Raw genomic sequence first — 19,917 nt, forward strand, 5'->3', positions numbered from 1 at the left:
AACAGCAGTGTGGTAGCTGAGAAAAACAACTCAGGGAGTTTCTTGTATCCAAATATGTAGACCTTTAATTTCTTTTATAATATAAAAGAGGTTATAGCTTTTTTTAAAAAGTATTTCTACGTAGCCCTGGCTGTCCTGGAACTCACTTATGTAGACCAGGCTGGCACTGAACTCATGCCTCTGCCTCCTGGATACTGGGGATGACAGGCGTGCACCACCATACCTGGAAAGCTTGTGACTCATTCTTCAGATGAGATGTTGTGTGAGCTGCTGGTGACAGTGCTGTCCCCGAGCCTCTGCTGCCATTTGGCGTCTGGACATTTACAGTTTGCTGACTTCCTGCTGGGCCTAACTGGTGATGCAGTGCCTAGGGATCCCACACTGAAACCCCGTGAAGATCTCCTCTTCTAGTTAGCGAGACCATGAAGCTCGGGCGCAGAGGATGAATCTTGAGGCCTTTTGCGTGCGGGGCAGGCTGTGATCTATTGTACCTTTGGCCTCAATTCAGCCTTTCATCCATAGGTGCTCTTCAGGGTTACTGAAGTGATTTTGCATAGTGGGCTCACTACCTTTAAAATGTGCCAGTGTATGACAGTCTGGAACCACAGCCCCCGAGGACAAGCCCCAGGAACATAGAAAGGGTCAGATTGAATGTGTGTCATCTCGCAGAGGGAAGCTGGAAGGGGAGCGGGGGGCAGGCTGCGGGATCAAGACTTGTCAGGGCTACTTGGACCCTGGTAGATTGCCTTCTCCAAGCCGTCTACAACTTTCATGTACTCCAGGTATGAGCTGTAGTGTGTGCACTCGAAGCTGCTGCTCCCTCTCACATACGCCAGGAAGTCAGGGGTTCCCGGGACGATGACGTTGTCAGCTAGGAGCACTGTCCCCTTGCGCAGCAGGCCACATTTCTGCAGGGGACAGACAGGGAGGGTCAGGAAGGCTTGGCAAACCCAGTGCCATCCATGGGCAGCTGCTCTCCCGTGGAGCCACTTCCAGCGTCTATTCTGCCCTGTATCCATCCCCAGCCCTAGAGAAGCATGTGGGCAACACAGTGAAGGCTGGAGGTTGGCTGAGTGGAAGGGATGGTGGCATCAGGCCAGTTTCCCTCCAACACTCCATGCCAAGAATATGGAGTCCTCACCGACAACCCTGCCCTTGAGGATCTGCCCTGGACTTTCTAAGCCCAGGAGGCTTAGGGAGTTGTTTTTAACATAATCATGAAACAAAAGACATGTAACAAAGCAGTTCTGTCTGATGGGGCCATGATTGTAATCTCAGCGGTAGGGAGGCTGGGCAGGTCAAGGGTTCCAGGCTACCTGGCCTACATACAACACTTGTCTTCAAACACACACTGGAAGCAACCCAAAGTAGAAAATAAAATCCAGTAAGTAGCCCTGGCTGAAGTAACCCTCAGTGGGTCAAGCACTGCTAGCAGGCATGATCCAAGGTTCTGTTCCCAGCACACACACCAATAAAAACATCCCCATCGTGTTGCTGTCCCAGATTGGAAGCTCTGTGTCCTCATGCAGCAGTGCTCTTACAGTCAACCAGGGCTCTGGCTGGCCATGGGGGTGAGGTGGGGTGGGCTGGGGATCTCTAGCCTGTGGGCTGTGATGGGGCTGAGGGACCCTTGGTCTGGGCAGTAAGTTCAGGAGAAAGTCTCATGCGCTACATGAATGAGTTTCACATGACACATTCTCACTTAGAAAGCATAAATGCCTGCACTGATTGGAAAGACTCAATGAAGAACTGCCCTGGAGGAAAGCATCTGCTTCTTATCCATAGGTGCCCTGAGAGGGGCCCTGCAGTTTAGGGTAAGAGAGGAAAAGATGAGCAAGGAGTTCTGAGGCTCAGCCAGGGGTTTGGAAACATCAAGAGTTACATGTTGACTGTCAGTAAGACACTGAGACATAAAACTTGATGGTTTCGTCGTGACAGGAAGGCATGCACTTTTAGGGGTGCTAGGGACCCATGCTGCCCTTCAGGAAACATGCCTTGTCTGGGGACAGCCTCTGTCCTACAGTAATCAGGTACTGTGAGCCTCCTGAAAGACCTCTTGGGCCACCCAGGGAATCCCAGGTGAAACTGCATCTGTGCCTGAGCACCGGGGCTTCTATGCTAAGGAGACAGACAGTACGGCATGCTATAGGTAAGACGTTTGCTTTGTGAGACAGTATTTTCTTGTGTAACCTAGGCTGGCCTCCAACAGATGACCCTCCTGCCTTCAAATACTGAGATGTTCTGTGCAACAGCAAGCCTGGGTGGAAGTGGTTTTAGTTTATGATCATTCTTAAAGGTTCTTCCTTGGGGTTCAATTCCCTACAGTCATACATTGGAAAAGAAAAAAATAAGTGCACCCATTTTCAACGTATGCCTCTCCTCTGGAGCTAATTGCCAGCTTCGAGCAGCCAGCGCTGAAAACTGTTAGTTTCCTAGTTACTGAGCAGCAATATTAGCTTCTTTTCTAAACGCAGGCCCCTGCGATTATCACACAGCAAGCGCGGAGACCCAGTTCCCCCCCGCACTGTGCTTGAGTCTCCTGTACAGGTAGAGCCTGAATGCTCAGCTGTTCTCTGTTCTCAGTAGGTAACCATGTTCACAATGTCTGCCAGGCACAGGACCCTGTCTGAGCCGGCTCATGGCTGGCTTGGCCTGCTAGTCTCCTTTCTGTCTTGACTGCCTGCCCTCTTGGTAAAAACAGATTCTCTGGTACAATTTCCTGGCCCTGGGATATCCCTGCCTCTGACCCTAGTGTTCACCACTTCCAAAACCTCTGAAATAGCCCTCCCACTCACGGGTCCATGCCACCACAAAGGTCAACAAAAGTCCTTTTAGATGCCAGAACCCACCTCCCCATCACGTGCCCAGAGCTCGTGCCTGTGTTTTCCTTAGTCTGCGCTTACATTCACCAGAGCTGTCTGAATCATGCCGGAGCCACAGTGGCCCTGTCCCGCCCCTGGGCTTGCTGGCTGAGCCTCCCACACTGAACCCCACTGTATATGACAGAATGCACAACTCTTGAGACACCTGGCTGGTATACACCACATGGACAGTCCTGGGAAGGCCAAGGAGCCACTCATGTCTCTCTGTAGGCCACCCGAGCAGGACAAGGTAATGTCCTTATGCTCTAGTCGCTTGGGAGTGGGGATGGCTTCCCCAGTCAGGTGAAGGTGGCTGAGCAGTGCTGAGGGCTGAAAAGGCCTAGGGAGAGTGGACCTGCCCACCATGCCTGTGGCCAGCCCCAGGTGACTCTCAGTCAGACCCATGTGGCAGCCAGTTCATCTCCTTTGGGTACTCAGCTCTGGATCCTTCAGACCCAAGTGTTCTGGTCTCCGGTGCCTGTCCCTCTCCCTAGCAGTGCAGGGAGTCCCTGGCTTAGCCTTCCTACCCAGAACCTCTTCCCTTTCACCTCTACCTACCATAGGGCCTCTGCAGCTCACAGAACTCACAGACTGTCCCTGGGCCCACATCTGCAGGGCTCTTAAGAGGCCAAAGCTCAGCGACCCCAGCAGTGACCGCAGAGGCCATCCTGCAGAGCAGTGTGAGTTCAGCTCACCTCCAGGAGAAGTGTGTCTGGAAGGTAGCGGTCTTTCCAGTGGTCAAGAAAGACCATGTCTAGTGTGTCCACATCGTACTTCTTCTTCAGCTGGGGGATAAGATCCTGGGATGCCCCATTGAGGATGGTGACCTGGAACAGTGTTCTGTCAGTACTGTGCCCACAGTGATATGCAGGAGCTTGCCTGGACCCCCACCCGTGTCTACATCTCTTTGGGGCTCTGGAGAGGAGTTCATACTGAGTCTCCCTGGCAGCCCTGGTTGTTGCTTGCTCTACAGGACAGGTCAGTAAGACCATGTCCCTGACTTGCTGGGGTTCCTTCCTTGACTCCAGTGTTACAGATGTGGCAGGTGCTTAGTGGCTGACAAGGACCTCATCCTCCCCCATTGCCTGCCAGCTCCCCCCACCACACCCTACAGCCGCCACACTGGGCCATACTTTGTCCTGTAGGCCTGCAAAGTTCAGCATTTGCTGGGTGATGGCAGCGTAGTCAGGGTTCATCTCCATGGTGAGAAGCCTGGCTCCAGGTGGCAGCAGGCGGGCCATTCGCACTGCTGAGTAGCCACAGTAAGCTCCCAGCTCCAGCACCAGGGAGGGGCTGTACTCCCGAATCACTGCATCCATGATTTGGCCTGAAAAGTGGTGAGGAGGCTCTAAGTACAGGTAGAGGGAGGGGAACCCGTCCCCAACTCTGGCTTTGCCCCTATCCAGACCAGTAGCATCGCACTCCTCTCATGTCCCTGACCTGCTGAGAAAGGCCCTTTGCCTCCCAATAGCCCAGAGGACCCCACTGTACACACCATGGGAGAATCCACACACAGGGAGCCCCCTTACCCAGCCCCCTGGCTCTTATAAGTGTAAATGATTCAGTCCCCACAGGGGCTAGACAGGAGCATGACCCCGATTTTCTCTCCTCCTAACAGGCTCTCCTACAAGGACTGCCATACCCACTTCAGGCTCCCCATTTCTAGGCTGTCCCCTGCATGCTGGGCCACATACCTTTCGCGTCACCCACATTCATGGCCCATTCCTTCTGTGTGCAGTAGGTGTCGATGGCCTCCAGGACGCTCTGAGGGTCTCCAGGCTTGGCATTCTGCTGCACGTAGCGCAGGATGCGCTGCTCCTTTGTGTCACCCATGATCAGGTTGCGGACTGGCTGCAGCACGTACTCAAACCAGAAAATAGCCACCAAGCCCCAGCCCAGGTGGCGCAGGAGCAGGAGGAGGGCCAACAACAGGAGACCCAATGAGACTGCAGCCAACGGCATCTGCAGGGCGGGGGCAGAGCAGACAGGCTGTGTGTCTTGTGCCCTTCCTGCCTCACCCACCCTGTTCTTGGCTGGCTTAATCGGTTCCCCGCGCTGAGGAGGTCCAAGGTTCAGAGAATACGTCCACATGACTCAGTGCCTCGCTGGGTCAGAGCCAGGTGAGGCAGGTACATGCGTGCCTCCCGGAGTCCTGTGTAGAGGATGTGAGGCATGATCCCAAACCCTGAGTGCTTTCTCGTGACGGTGGTGTCACTTTTGCACTGAAGTAGCATTCTGACTGTTTCTGGCAGAAAGAGGAACTGTGGGTGCTGCTGGACGGGCCACGTGACCTGCTTGTTCCTACATGTGGCAGAATGTGAGGACTTCTTTTTTTTTTTTTTTTTTTAAAGATTTATTCATTTATTATATATAAGTGCACTGTAGCTGTCTTCAGACTCACCAGAAGAGGGCATCAGATCTCTTTACAGATGGTTGTGAGCCACCATGTGGTTGCTGGGACTTGAACTCAGGACCTCTGGAAGAGCAGTCAGTGCTCTTAACCACTGAGCCATCTCTCCAGCCCAAATGTGAGGATTTCTAGGGTGAGAGTTCTCTAGTACCAGGACAGAAAAATAGTCTTTGTCAAGCAGAGACCGTTAATAGGGCTGGGGACCTGAATAAACTCGTTGGAGTAGCCCTCATTTTCCAGCTGGCTTCACAGCCCCCATAGATTACCAAGTACCATCCCTAGTCCAGAGATCTCTGTGTCCTTTTTCCTATAAAATGATCACTTGGCCTCAGAAAGTAGGAAAGCTGTGGTTCTGTGCACTTTACTTTCTCCTGGGTGGAACTTTACGTGTACAAGGCAAACACCCCACCACTAACCTCTATTATCAACCTGTTTCTTCAGCCAGGCTGTGCAGCCCAGGCTGGTCTTAAATGCCCAGTCCTTCTGAGGGCTGGGATTATAGGCATGTACAGTACCATGTACCGTGTCCAGTGTTTTGGTCTGGGCCCATCTCTTTTGTGTAAATCTCCAGGGCTGTGCAAAATTAATAAAACGTGAACTCTCCTCTTGCCGTTAGGCCTTGCATTGACTTTCTAGACTCGGCTGAAGACTCACAGAGGAACTAAGTAAGATACTGGGACCTCTCCCCACTGAAGTAGGGAACAGCTTCTTTAGAAGATTTTAGATCTTCTAAAACCACAGGGCTGGGTGAGCTCATGTGTAGTGTAGCACACATAAGGCCCCGAGTACAAGGTGAGTGCGAGTGACTCTGCTCACACACACGCACCTTCTGGTAAGCAAGAGCTGGGGAGCACAACCCAGGATCTAACTGGGTTTACCAGCGTCCCTGATCCTGGGTTCAGTAAGCTCTCAGCACAACCTTGTAAGAACCTAAAAAGACACAAGAAAGAGGAAACGTCCACTACAGATTGGCCATTTACAGTTCCTTCCAGGGTGGGGTGCGGCTACCACACACAACCTGATCTAGGCTGGGAAGAGACTTAAGAGCAGGCAGGCCTAAGCCCTAGATCTGACAGCTGCTTCAGGGCAGTCTCAGGAGAGAAAAGAGGCCTTGAAGCTGAGGCTTCCCGGCCCACACATACTCACGTAGCCTATTTCCACAAGGCAGAGTGCTCACGTGGTTTCTCACACACGCCCTGGGCCTGAGCCTTCACACACCCACAGGCTTCCATCAGCCAAGTGATCTCACATCCAGCTCTCACTGGTCCTCATGATCTGCTGTAGGAAGGGCCTGGACTCCACCTCTACTGAGCTGAGCACACATGGAAACTTTATGGAATTCTGAGGAACTCAACTTGACTTCTGGTCAATTTTTGACAGAAACCGACCTAGAAATGACTGCACCGTCCCAGTCTCAGAGAGCGTGGACTTCACTCCCAATCAGGGACTCTGGGGTCGTATGTGCTTTGCTCAGACACTGCTCTCCACTGTCACACACCAACAGTCAGTTACAGAGCGCGTGTAAATCCATAGGAAACTCTCTGGGGAACAGTGGTCCTTGTGGCCACCGTGCAGGGCCAAGCAAGAGTAGGAGCAGGTGTAAGAGTCAGCCTGAAAAGGTGAGGGCTGGAATTATGGGCCCTGCAGCATAACCTGAAGCCGGCCTCATTTTACTCCTTTCTATGACTCAGTTTTCCTAATGTGTTCGGATGTCTTACTTTATGCCATCCATCATTGTACTAGAAGCAGTATTGGAGTGTGAGTCAATGAGCTATATTGTTCATCCATCCATCCATGTATCCATCCGTCCATCCATCTGTCCATCCATCCATCTATGTATCCATGTATCTGTCCGTCCGTCCAAAATCCAGCTAGAGAGGTAGGTAGCTCAGAAGCTTGCACAACATTGACAGGCTGAGGCGGTACAATCAACAGTTTGAGATCAGCCTAAGTTACAAGGTATGTATGCATGCATGCATGTATGTATGTATGTATACACACACACACACACACACACACATACACACACACACACACACACACACACACACACACACACACCAGGCAGCGGTGGTACACATCTTAAATCCTTTAGTCTTCATGAGAGCCTGGTCTACCGAGTGAGTTCAAGGACAGCCTGGGAAACACAAGCTTCTGTCAGGAAAGCCTTCCTGTGAAGTCTTAACATTGTTAGTGACAAGCACTGAGGAAATGTAGATCAAAGCCCCCATGGAAAGAGCATTTTTCTAGGTGGGATACCAGGGGCTGCATACAAGGCTTCACTGAGCTGCATTGCCACCCACATGTTTTGAGACAAGTTGTCATTAAATTACCCAGGCTGGCCTTGACCCATCTATCTTCCTGCAACTCCCAAGAGAATGGCTTGCAGGTCTGCACGATCAGGCCTGATTTTTTTTTTTTTTTAATTTCTATTTTAAAGTAAGACGATAACATTGGTAAAAAAAAAATATATATATATATGAAAAAAAATTAAAAAAAAAAAAAATAGAAGGCTTACACACTAGGTGAAAGCTGGGGGAAACAGTTTTAGGCTCCCATAAGAGACTTATGCAAAGACTCACCATGTGACAGTGCTACGTAGCCAGGACCCATAGATTTCTTCAGCTACTGCCTGCTCTCATTCAAGCTAAGCCAGCAAGGACACACTCCGCACTGGAGTGAGTGTGTGTTGCTGGGGTGAGAGGCACCAACCCATGCTACAGCAGGGATGGGCCTGCAAGCAAAACCATCCAGACACAGAATAGCAAACAGCTCGGGACTGGAAGTGGAGTGACTATGGGAGGGGAGAGAGTGTGTAGGGAATTCCTCTATGGGTACAGAGTGACAGCATGGAACAATGAGAAAGTTCTGGTAAAAATTACACAATGCTGTGAATGCCCTTAGAGCCTGACAGACGGCCCAGTCTGATGTTTTCCTCCTAAAGTTATTTACAGAAGTGCCAGAGGACCGGAGGGGACGTTAATCATCTGCTAGGTGATGCAGCATAAAGGATGCTCATGCTGGGTCCTGAGCTGGGTGAAGCTCAACCAGTGTGTGCTTGGCACACATCCCCAGCGTGTCCAAAACACACAAGTTTTTGAATGTGAGAAGTTTGACCTAGATGCTAAGTTGCTGAAACCCTAAGTGACACGGCCTGCATGCACACATGTGCACACATGTGCATTCACCCACAGGCTTAGGTTAGAATCTCACTGTTATAACTGTTGACTTCGGGTTAGATCAAGGAGCAGGAGGCTGTGCCAGAATGAGCTTTATTAAAAGAAAGTCTCAAGGTGGCGGGAGTGAGGGGAGCATTATGAGAAAAACGAGAGAGAGACGGCTTTAAGGGAAAGAGCCATCATTTACAGCATGGAATAGGGGGTGGGGGAGAGACAACCTTCACAAAGTTCGCAGCCTTTTGGGCTGTGGGTGTGGAGGGGAAGTCAGTCTTCCTTAGCCTCTGTAACTCCTGGCTCCACTGAACCAGGTAGGTACTAGACGGAACCATAGACTTATCCTGTAGCTGTGAGAGGGAGTGCTGTGAGGCCCCAGCAAGGCTTCTGAACTACTCTGGCTGAGAGAGAGAAGGTGGGGAAGGAGAGAGAGAAAGGAGAGGAGGAGAGGGAGGGTGAAGACTGCGTTTGGTGGTGCACACCTGGAGTTCCAGCACACAGGAGGTTGAGAAAGGAGGATCAAGAGTGAGTGAGGCCAGCCTGGATTACATAGAGCATTCCAGGCCATCCAAGGCTACAAAAATTGTTTGGCCTTAAAAACAAAAGCAGGTGGAGGCTGCTTGCCCCACTGGTGCTTCTAGGCACCACCCCAGCCCTCCTGCATGTGGGTGCCTCCAGTGCCATCTCCAGAAGGAGCAGCAGGAACGGTGCTGGGGCACCAGCCACAGCTGCGAGCTTCCGGAAGCCTCTCTGCCCAGAAGCTTCGTGCCAGGCTGCTGCTGCATCCCTCTGCATTGGACACAGGCTTCCCCGAGGGTCTGTTCTGCGCCACACGTTGCCCTCTGCTCTCAACCCCCAGTTCTGGAAAGCACAATCAGATAGATTTCCTCTGAGAGCAAGATGTTCTTGCAACTGAGCAGCAAGAGGCTAAGGGAGACTCACGGGGCAACTCTTAGGGCAAGAATGGAGCCTGGTCTTATTAGGACAGGTGCTTAGGACCTGGCACACCGATCACTGCTGAGCAGTCTTTTCCTCTGTAAGCTGCGATGAAAGTCTCCTAGATCAGGACAAGAGCTTACTTACGTAGCACCTGGTACCTGCTGGCCACAAACATGCTCAAGAAACACAGAGCACCCATCCAGGATATAGGCGGTTGGGTCTAATGAGCCAGCCCCCAGGACAGTAATGGTTAAGGCCAGCTTAGCAGCCTCCAGCACAGAGGCCAGGCTCCACATTCCCAGCTAACACCTCCCTTCTGGTGCTAAAGATAGAGCCTCAAGGGCGTGCAAGGTGAGCGCTTCACCAGTTGTGCCCATGCTGTTCATCATGATTTGACCAGAGAGTGACAGACATGGCTCATGTCTATAATCCTAACAGTTGGAGCCTAAGGCAGAGAGCTTACCAAGGGAAAGCTAACTTGAGCTATGCAGTGAGTCCCAAGCCTTGGCCACGGAATGAGAGCCAATGTTAAAATAAAAGGAAGGAAGGGGGGGAGGGAGGGGTGGGTTGGGGTGCTGGGGAAGGGCTGGGGTGGTTGTTTAATTGTTTTAGCACCTGCTGCGCAAGCATTTAGTTCTGAGTTTAGATCCCTAACACAATAAAAACCTGGCACTTAGCTGGGAGGAGGCAGGGGGTGGGGGCGGGGACTACACTGGCCTGTGCCAGGAGTTAGGCCAGCCGTAATGGATCAATGAGTCCCAAATTGAGTAAGAGAAACTACCTCAAAAATTAAAGTGGGGTGATTTGTGGGAAGGACACTAGGATGGAGCCCAGAGCCCTGCACGCACTGCAGGCACTGACACTGGGTGAGCCATGTCCCAGCCTTGGCTCACCCTTCCACTGCAAGGACCCTTCCCAGCTTCATCTCAGGTTCCCCTTCAACTCCAAGCTCCACTCCCGCCCATGCCACCAGACAGGGCCCTCACTACTCCAGACGCTCAGCTCTGGGTGGTCTCTGAGACTTGAGACCCCTAAGAATTCATGGATCCACCAAGGCAACCACCTGAGGCTGAGTAAGAAGAAAACACAATTGGAGGGCTGGGGTGAGGCTTGCATGGAACTGTACACAAAGCCTGCTTGGGACCCTGCACTCCATCCCAGCACCAAACCAAACAAGCGCAGGTGTGTTGCCTGTACATGGGTGTGGCTTTATGTATGTGAACCAGACACTGACAATGGGCTTCCCCTGTTGCTCTCTACCTTTTCCCCCTAAGCAGGGTCTCTTGCTGAGTGTGGAGCTTGCAGGTAGCTGGCCTGGCAGGCAGTGAGCCCTGGAGGTCGGCCTATCCCACCTCCCATCCCTGGAGATGTAGGTGGACACGCTTTTGTCTTGTTTTGCTGCTGTTGTTTGGTTTGGCAATCTGAGACAGGGTCTCTCTATGCAATAGTGGCTGGCTGCCCCAGAACTCTCTATGTAGACTAGGATGGCCCAGAACTCTCTATGTAGACCAGGCTGGCCTCAGACTCACAGAGAACCACCTGCCTCTGCCTCCTGAGTTCCGGGATTAGAGGCGTGTGCCACCATGTCTGGCCATTTTGCCCAAGTTCTAATGGGTTCTTGCATTCTGCACTCAGGTCCCCGAAAGTGCACAACAAGCAGTGCACACCGGGCCATCTTCTCAGCTGCTTTCTTTTTTGAGACAAGGACTCACTCGGTCTAGACTGTTCTTGAACTTTCTAGGAGCTGATGAAGACCTTCTGTTCCTCCTGCCTCCACCTCCTCAGTGTTGGGGTTACGGATGTGCAACGGCCCCCTTGCTCTTTCTCTACGCTGGGTCCAAATTCACAACTGTCTGCCAGGCAAGATAAGCCGTCTATCTTTGAACTAAATATGTTTAGATGTACAGAATGACTAAAAGGTTCACATCTAATTAATAAATAAGTATTCTCTCCACATTAAACAATTGTGTATACTGGTGCAGCCCTTTAATCCCTGCATTTATGAGGCAAAGGCAGGCAGATGTCTGTGAGTTCAAGGTCATCCTGGTCTCCATAGCAAGGCCCAGGACAATCAGGCTACATAAAGAGATCCCCCCCCACCTCCCGTACCCCCCCTCATGCAAAAAGGTACCAGGAGCTGGGGAGATGGCTCACTCAGTAAAATGCTTGCTATGCAAGCATGGGAACCTGAGTTTATTTCCCTGAATCCATGTAAAAAGCCAGGCACAGTGGAGTATGCTTGCAGTCCCAGTCTAGGGAGGCAGCCACAGGAGAATCCTCTGACTCACTGGGCAGTCAGCTGGGCCTATTTGGAGAGCTCCAGGCCAGTGAGGGACCCTGTCTCAAATATCAAGACACCCTGTTCCTGAGGAATGACACCCAAGGCACGTGTATATACACACACCACACACTCACAGAGATCATCATAAAAATACCTTTAGAGGGCTGGAGAGATGGCTCAGTGGTTAAGGGCACTGGCTGCTCTTCCAGAGGTCCTGAGTTCAATTCCCAGCAACCACATGGTGGCTCACAACCATCTGTAATGGGATCTGATGCCCTCTTCTGGTCTGTCTGAAAACAGCGACAGTGTACTCATATATAATAAATAAATACATCTTTTTAAAAAAAATACCTTTAGAGATCATGAGATGATGAATTCGTGTACTGTACTAATCTGCGACAGATCCTGGCATGTGATAAACTTGTACCTGTTTACTTCCTAGTTTATTTTTGTAAGCTCCATGTTAACAATATCTAAATATATGATTTAAGAACACACAGTTGGGGGTTGGGGATTTAGCTCAGTGGTAGAGCGCTTGCCTAGTAAGCACAAGGCCCTGGGTTCAGTCCCCAGCTCGAAAAAAAAAAAAAAAAAAAAAAAAAAAGAACACACAGTTCAACACACACACAGTATATATTTACAAATATATACACAATCAATATGTCATATATAATCTGTTGAGAGCCAAGCCAATCCAAGGCTTTCTTAGAGGCCCTCACAAAAGGACAGAGGAACCTAGTTCTATGTCCTTGCCCAGAGGCAGGCTGGCAAGGTCTAGACTTGGGCTGGGGCCAGGGACTGGTAGGAGTGAAGGTTTTATCTCCTGGGAACTTGACTTTTAAACTAGGTTCCCCACGCCCCACTGAGTAACTGTTGTAATCAGCCCTAAGGCTGCTGTGTGCTCAGGTCTCTGACACCCTTGAGAGATCCCGTGTTTCCCTTAGAAACATTGCTTGATCAGGGGCCTGCTGACTTTGTCCCACCATGTGTTAGTTTCCCACTGACTGCCCCAAGCAAATAAACGTACAGAGGACAGTGTACCTCTTAGTAAACTTGCTTGGTATAAGAGGTAGCTTATGCATCCCTCCTGAGCTACCTGCTCTATCTCCTTTATCTCGGATGCCCTGATCCTTCCTCCTCCGCATCCTGCTGCTAAAGAACGACTTGCTGGTCCAGGTTGAACGTCAATGCATGACAATAAAACTATAGGAACAAGGGCTGGAGAGTAGCTCAGCCTTTAATCCCATCACTTGGGAGGGGAGGTTGATCTGTAAGTTCAAGGCCAGTCAGGTCTTGACAGTGACCAAAACCCTCCAAATTAAAAATGTCTTTAAAAAAAAAAGTAAAAAATGAATAAATCGATGAAGGACATGGGACTGAGTAAACCGAGAGGACGGGAGGACAAGAGGACAGGAGGATGGGGGGGACACAACGGGAGGACAGGAGGACGAGAGGATGGGAGGACGGAAGGACAGGAGGACAGGACAGGAGGACGGGAGGATGAGAGGACAGGAGGATGGGGGGACACGATGGGAGGACGGGAGGACGAGAGGACAGGAGGACAGGAGGATGTGAGTGAGAGATAGAGTTTTAAACTAGCTCAAAACTCAGCAACAGGGTCTGACTCAGGAAGACAGATGTTAAAAATGCAGGAGGACTGGTGCAGACTCACTGACCCTCCGGATGTCACCGGACGTGAGTAAATGAGTAACGGGTTCTGTTCTGCCCCTGTGATGTTTGTTCAAGCCCCAATTGTGCCCTACAGATAATGTTCCAGCCATCGTGTCCTGCAGAGAGTATTCCAGGAAACCGGGGCCGAAGCCTAACCAGATGTGTATCAGATGCAGATGCTTCTGACAAACATTTACCCTAAAGGACAGGAATCAAGATCTGTTCTCAGGAGAATGAGGGCTTGACCTTTCCCCTGATTTAAACCCTAGAGTCTTAAGAACAATCCTGTGATTTGAGAGTTTCCCCTTGTGACATTTTTGGTATTTCCTTTTGACATCCCCTCATCTCCTGGGGCTTGTGACTTCTTCCTTTAAATAGCCCTTCTCCCAACCACTGGGGGTCGACACCTCTGTCTCCTGCGTGGGATACGTGTCGACTCGGAGCTCTCCATAATAAACCTCACCTCTGCTTATTGCATCAAGATTGGTCTCTCGTGTGTCTGGGGTCCGCGACTTCGCGAGACTTGAGTGAGGGTCTCCCTTCAGGGATCTTTCATGAGGATAGGAGGACATGAGGACGGGAAGATGGGAGAACGGGACAACGAGAGGACAGGAAGATGGGAGGACGGAAGGACGGAAGGACGGAAGGACGAGACGACGGGAGGACGGCTTAGGCTTTGCCTGCTGCCATTCAGCGCTGTGTTCTCTAGGGGTCTACTTTTCATTTGTTGGTTATAAAAAGAAACTAGTTTCTCTTTACTTACCCATGACTCATAATTATTCAGTAAATTATACTTTGTTAAACCAAATTGAAACGTTCATCTTTTTCTCACTGTCTGGTCCCTTCAAATAACAAACTTATCAAGTACTTCTTTCAGGGTAGCAGTTACTTACAGAGCTGCAATTAGGGTCTGTTCTCTCCCAGCAGTACACTGTTGTTGTAAAATTATAAAAAATAAAATGCTGTCTTTTATCCACCACTAGGTCTGTCACCGCAGTGCCCCAAGGTATCTGCTGGATTTCTTGCCAGAAGCACACATCCCAATTCTGTGGGGGCCCAGACCAGCCGCCGCACACTCCCTTACACTTAAATCTACACATGAAAGAACACACAATACAATAACCTCTGATCCAATTGATAAGATATAATTGCCCACATAAACATACAAAGCCCAATACACATCCATCCCTTAAGAACATTCATAACAACCTGTAAAGGTACAGCGAGGAATCTTAACGTCAGCTTCCATATCGTTCCACCACGGCTTCTCCCTCTTCCCCTCTTCCGTTCCCATCTCCTCCTCTTCCTTCAAACTTTTCTCCCACTCATCCTTCCTTCTCATCCAATGACAGCCCTCCTTCCATCTTGTACCTACCTCACCTGTGACATCATCCCACATTTCACCCTTTTTGTCTAATTAAAAAAAAAAGCTTTTCTCTCAAATATAAGCTGAGCACAACTATTATCAATTTGCAATTAAAAGCATGAAATACATCTAACACCCAGTCCAACATTCAATCAGTTAAACAGAACATTTAGTTATCCATTCCAACTTATGAAAGACTTAAAATCTAAGTTAAATCCTGGCTAGCTTGTATACTATTGGATAACCATCCAGTAAAATACATATTCTCAGAGTTAAACAGCCTGATAGGCTATGAGACTATAATCAGTCTTCAACCCCGTCAGAAATCTGAGAATGACCAAATATCTATACACATAGGAAGCCTAACATGGCTTCCAGAACTGAGAGGTTGTAGAGACAAATCACCACTAGCACAGTCCTCTGTTAGCAACATGTGAGCACAAGTCTTCAGCTTTCTGGCCCTAAATCAACTGACAGACTCTTGAAATGCAGATTTTTGAAGGGCTGATCACCCGGTCTTGGCAGAGCTTATCAGTCAACTATTCTGCATAATTTGTCCTTTTCTGGACAGCATTAGTCTGCAGATGAAACAGGCAGTTTTGTGTAGTGGCTGCCTAGCCACAAAGTACTGCTTCATCACCCCACAGGACACAACTGCCAACTTCCGGCAGCCTATCGACTGGAATGTCCCATTGGACACCCATCGCCCAGAATCAGGCATTGTTGCCAGAGAGCTTTAAGGAACTAAATTTGAGTTTATTGATCCAATGCTTACAAAGCCCTCTTGAAAAACTTTGCTGGCCAGGTATGGGAGATCTGTTAACCTAGCATTCTGAAAGCAGAGGCAGGAGGATTGCTACAAATTCACAAACCTGGTCTACACAGCAAGCTCTAAGTTATCAAGGTACATGGAGAGAATCTGTCTCAAAACCAAACAATTCCACGTTGTGCCTTAAAACAAACAAACAAAAACCAAAGTCCACGGGCAGGGTGGTGTTGCAGGCCTTTAGTCCCAGCACTGGAAGACATCAATGGATCTCTGCGTTTGAGGCCAGCCTCGTCTACAGAGCGAGTTCCAGGACAGCCAGGGATACACAGAGAAATCCCGTCTTGGACAGTCAAAATAACAACAAGTAAATAAATACAAGGAAAAGCATTCTGATTTTTGTAGAACTGACCTGCTTATTCATACCAGTTTGGTATGAATAGTAATTGGCCTCAGAGGTCCATGAGGAGTTTTATTAAACTTTTAAAGAATCCCTGAAGGCTCAGAAGCATCCGAGAATCTGCCACCGTCCCTCCATGCGACACGCCCTCTAAAATGTGGGTGTACCTTGCTCTCACTGAGGTTAAAGCATCCTAAGGTTCCTGGGGTTGCCTTAAACTAACAAGGATTTGGGCTGGGGAGATGGCTCAGTGGTTAAGAGCACAGACTGCTCTTCCTGAGGTCCTGAGTTCAAATCCCAGCAACCACATGGTGGCTCACAACCATCTGTAATGAGATCTGATGCCCTCTTCTGGTGTGTCTGAAGGCAGCTACAGTGTATTCACATACAATAAAATAAAATCTTAAAAAAAAAATAAATTAAAAAAAAAAACTAACAAGGATTTGACTGCTTCTGCTTCCTGAATGCTGGTATTAAAAGTATGCCCAGCTACAATCCTTTTTTATTTTTATCTATATGTCTGTGTGACTGCATGCGTGTGCGCATGCGTGTGTGTGTGTGTGTGTGTGTGTGTGTGTGTGTGTGTGTGTCCAGAGGAAGGCGTCCAATCTCCTGGAGCTGGAGTTACAGAGGGTATTGAGTCCCTTGATGCAGGTGCTGGCAAACAAACCGAGGTTTCTAAAAGAGCGGTATTTGCCCTTAACCCTGATGCATCTCTCCAGGACCTACATTTCTGTTTGTTTGTTTGTTTGTTTGTTTTGAGACAGAGTTTCTCTGTCTATCTCTGGCTGTCCTGGAACTTGCTCTGTAGACCAGGCTGGCCTCAAACTCAGCGATCTGCCTGCCTCTGACTCCCGAATGCTAGGATAAGGCAGGGTCTCATGTATCCTCGCTGGACTTGGGCAGCCTTAAACTCATGATCCTGCGGCTCCTACTTCCCCAACGCCCACACTCCCTCCTGCCCCAATTTCAGATTCTGATCCTGTTCGCTATCTTTGAGGCCTTATGACTTCCTGTTTCATCCTGTTTTATTACATGCTTTGTTGATTTTAGGGGTTGGGGGATGAGGGATAAGATCTCATGTAGCCCTGACTACCCTCAAACTTGCTCTGGAGATGAGGTTGACATTGAATTTATCATACCCCTGCTTTATTTTTTGGGTGCTGGAAATACAGACATATGTCACCATGCCTAGTTTAATGAAGTGCTAGCGACTGGACCCAGGGCCTCACGCATGCCAGGCAAACGCTCTACCAACTGACCTACATTCCCCGGCCCCTGTTCTTCTCTTCGGAAGTCAGAAAAACTCAAGAGGAAAAGGGGAAAAGTCCCTTACTCTAGGGTTCAGTTTGTGTTGGCTGAAAGTCAAGAAACTTCAATACAAATTTTGGTAAAAACCAAAACTGCCTAGAGAAAAGAATAGTGCTTTCCTAAAGGCATTCAAATGACGGTAAAACAGCTGGGGCTGGAACGATCACCCAGGTCCACTCCCCAAACCCACTTGAAGCCAAACATGGTAATACACGTCTATAATCCCAGAGATAGAAATAGGAAAATCCCCAGAAGCTTGTGGGCCAGTTACCATAGCGTAAGTAAACAAGAGAAAAGAGCCCGCTCCCAGCAAAGCGGGAGGTGAGAAAGGACACCCGCAGTCATCAGTCTTCTGGTCTCCACATGCTCGTCACGGAATGTGCTTGCCCGTACTCACACACACGAACATGTACAGAGCCAGGGACGGTGGCTCAGGAGTGTCACCCCAACCCAGGAGAGGCTGGTGGGGGTTTTAGGCAAGGTTCGAAAAGTGAAATCAACAATAAGACCTGTGCTTACTTACAGGCCAGAACGTCTGTAACTTAAAAGTTTCACTGTGGTAGGACCCTCTCATCCCCCTAATAAAAACATGGACATCAGAAGGCCATCTTACAGTTTCATTTGCAAAATGAAAACGGTGCTGCTTTCTTTTTTTTTCTCCAAAGACAGACTCTGTAATCCAGGCTGGTTGGTAACCCAGGCTGCCCTAGAAATCACTGTGTAGTGGACTGGCGTAAAACCATGCTTCTCGGGGGTTGGGGACTTAGCTCAGTGGTAGAGCGCTTGCCTAGCAAGCACAAGGCCCTGGGTTCGGTCCCCAACTCCGAGAAAAAAAAGAAAAAAAAAAATGCTTCTCTCGCTTCTGCCTGAGTGCTGGGACCGACACGCTGCTTCATCTTTAAAGCTGTATGTAAATACATCCATACACTATATCTGGCGTTAATATCTGCCCACAACTCTCCAAACTGTTTTCAATTCTTCTCCCTAATTTTTTTTTAAAGTTTTATTTATTTATTTCATGTATGTGAGTACACCGTAGCTGACTTCAGACATTACAGATGGTTGTGGGCCACCATGTGGTTGCTGGGAATTGAACTCAGGACCTCTGGAAGAGCAGTCGCTGCTCTTAACCGCTGAGCCATTGCTCCAGCCCTCTTCCTAACTTGACCACTGGAACAAGAGGCTGATGGTATATGGGTCCTGGCGGGGACAGTGCTTGATGAAGCTGTCCCATCCCACTAGGCTCTGGGAAAGCAATGTTAGATTTCAACCCATGAAACACTCTGCGGACAACTCTCTGCTAGGAACCTCATTTACATGGGCCACGACAAGGGGAGTCCTCTACTAGGTGCACACACAGTTCCAGGAAATGATCACGACTGAAACCTTATGCTCAAACGACACCTCATATATTCAGAGGACAGCTCGGTAAAGCCTTCAGACCGCTCCTCAACTACCATCTCAGACACTTGGCATCTAGAAATGTGTTCAACATTTGCCTCGAAAACTTATTTGTAAATTAACACCAACCTTTATGTGTTTTCTTAAGAAGGACCCTCACAAAACCTTGCCGGTTAGCCCTTGTGAGGAAAAAGGTCACGGAACAGAAAATGGACTTCTGCTCAGTAGGAAGGATGTCTCCCTCCTTGGAAAAGTATCCCCCTCGCTGAAGGAGAAGGCCGAGCTCCTTCTAAAGACCCAAACATTAACCTTATCTCAGAGAGCTCAAGGCTGTATCCCTAGGGCATCTTCAGACCCCAGAGTGTCTGCTTGAGAAAACTCAAGATGGTCGAACTGAATTCCTGCAGCTAAAGCCAGAAGCTCCCAGCCCCAGCTTCTGTGGGAGCATGGGAATTAGACCAGCAGCAAACCCATAAACCACCCTAACCTTCCCTTGGTTTTTCTAACTGCTCCCTTCACTGATTCTGCACCCCTTTGTTCCCCTGGAACCATACCCACCTGTCACATCTGCTCAAGTGGAGGTGATTCAGCCGGTCCCCTACCGTCAGCAATTCCTCAGTAAAATCTGCCCAGCCATTAATTAGGATAGTGCTGTGACAAGCTGTCCTCTTGGGCCTCACCCCACCACAAACCCCCTAAAAGAGGTTACAAGTAGTCATGACAGCTCCCACTGTACTCCTAATGCATGGAGGGCCAACAAGGACCCAAAGGCCCTGGCTGGAAGACTTAATAACACTGCCCCATGAGACTCTAGCACACACCCAAAGCCTGTCCTAGTGCTCCTGCCTTACTGCCCCTGAGCTCCAAGGGGATCCCTTCCGTGGGGTAACCTATTCTTTTGCAAGGAGTGACCCACGGGCATCCTAAGGCCTGTCTCAGAGAACACCTGTTGAGGAGATTGCTCAACAGTTTCCAACTCCACTGACCATCCCTGGGTCCTGTAACTCTGACCCTAATTTTTGCATCCCAATCCAAGAACTAAGTCAGATCCTCTTAGGATGGGCCGTGCCCTGGATGTGCTACATCCTGTCCAGGTTAAGCCCAACTCCACAGGCTCACTGAAGGACATCTTTCACCCCAGCACTAATACTCAAGTTCCCTGTGAGAAGTGTGGAGACTTGCCTCGCTTCACCGACCCCCAGCCAAGATCAGACCCTTTACAAGTGTCCACATTCTCCAGCCCTGGCTCGCGCTCCCCTAGGTCAGCCCAGTTCCCACGTATGGGTCCTTCAGCCCAGTCCCAGTTCCGTGTTTGCAGATTCCAACCCGGGGTCTGAG

At 49.6% G+C, this 19,917-nt stretch overlaps 1 protein-coding gene across 1 annotated transcript; it reads right to left on the reverse strand.

The window, feature by feature from the left end:
- Window positions 1-38: 38 nt before the first annotated feature.
- Comt (catechol-O-methyltransferase) lies at window positions 39-4,867 on the reverse strand. Its single transcript, XM_032899920.1, has 4 exons — window positions 4,556-4,867; window positions 3,995-4,188; window positions 3,557-3,688; window positions 39-908 (listed from the first exon to the last, which is right to left on the reverse strand). The coding sequence occupies exons 1-4, from the start codon at window positions 4,821-4,823 to the stop codon at window positions 708-710; spliced, it is 795 nt and encodes a 264-aa protein (XP_032755811.1). The 5' UTR covers window positions 4,824-4,867; the 3' UTR covers window positions 39-707.
- Between the last annotated feature and the right edge of the window lie 15,050 nt (window positions 4,868-19,917).

Source organism: Rattus rattus, chromosome 4 (assembly GCF_011064425.1).
Source record: "Rattus rattus isolate New Zealand chromosome 4, Rrattus_CSIRO_v1, whole genome shotgun sequence".
In the NCBI taxonomy this organism is placed as follows: Eukaryota; Metazoa; Chordata; class Mammalia; order Rodentia; family Muridae; genus Rattus; species Rattus rattus.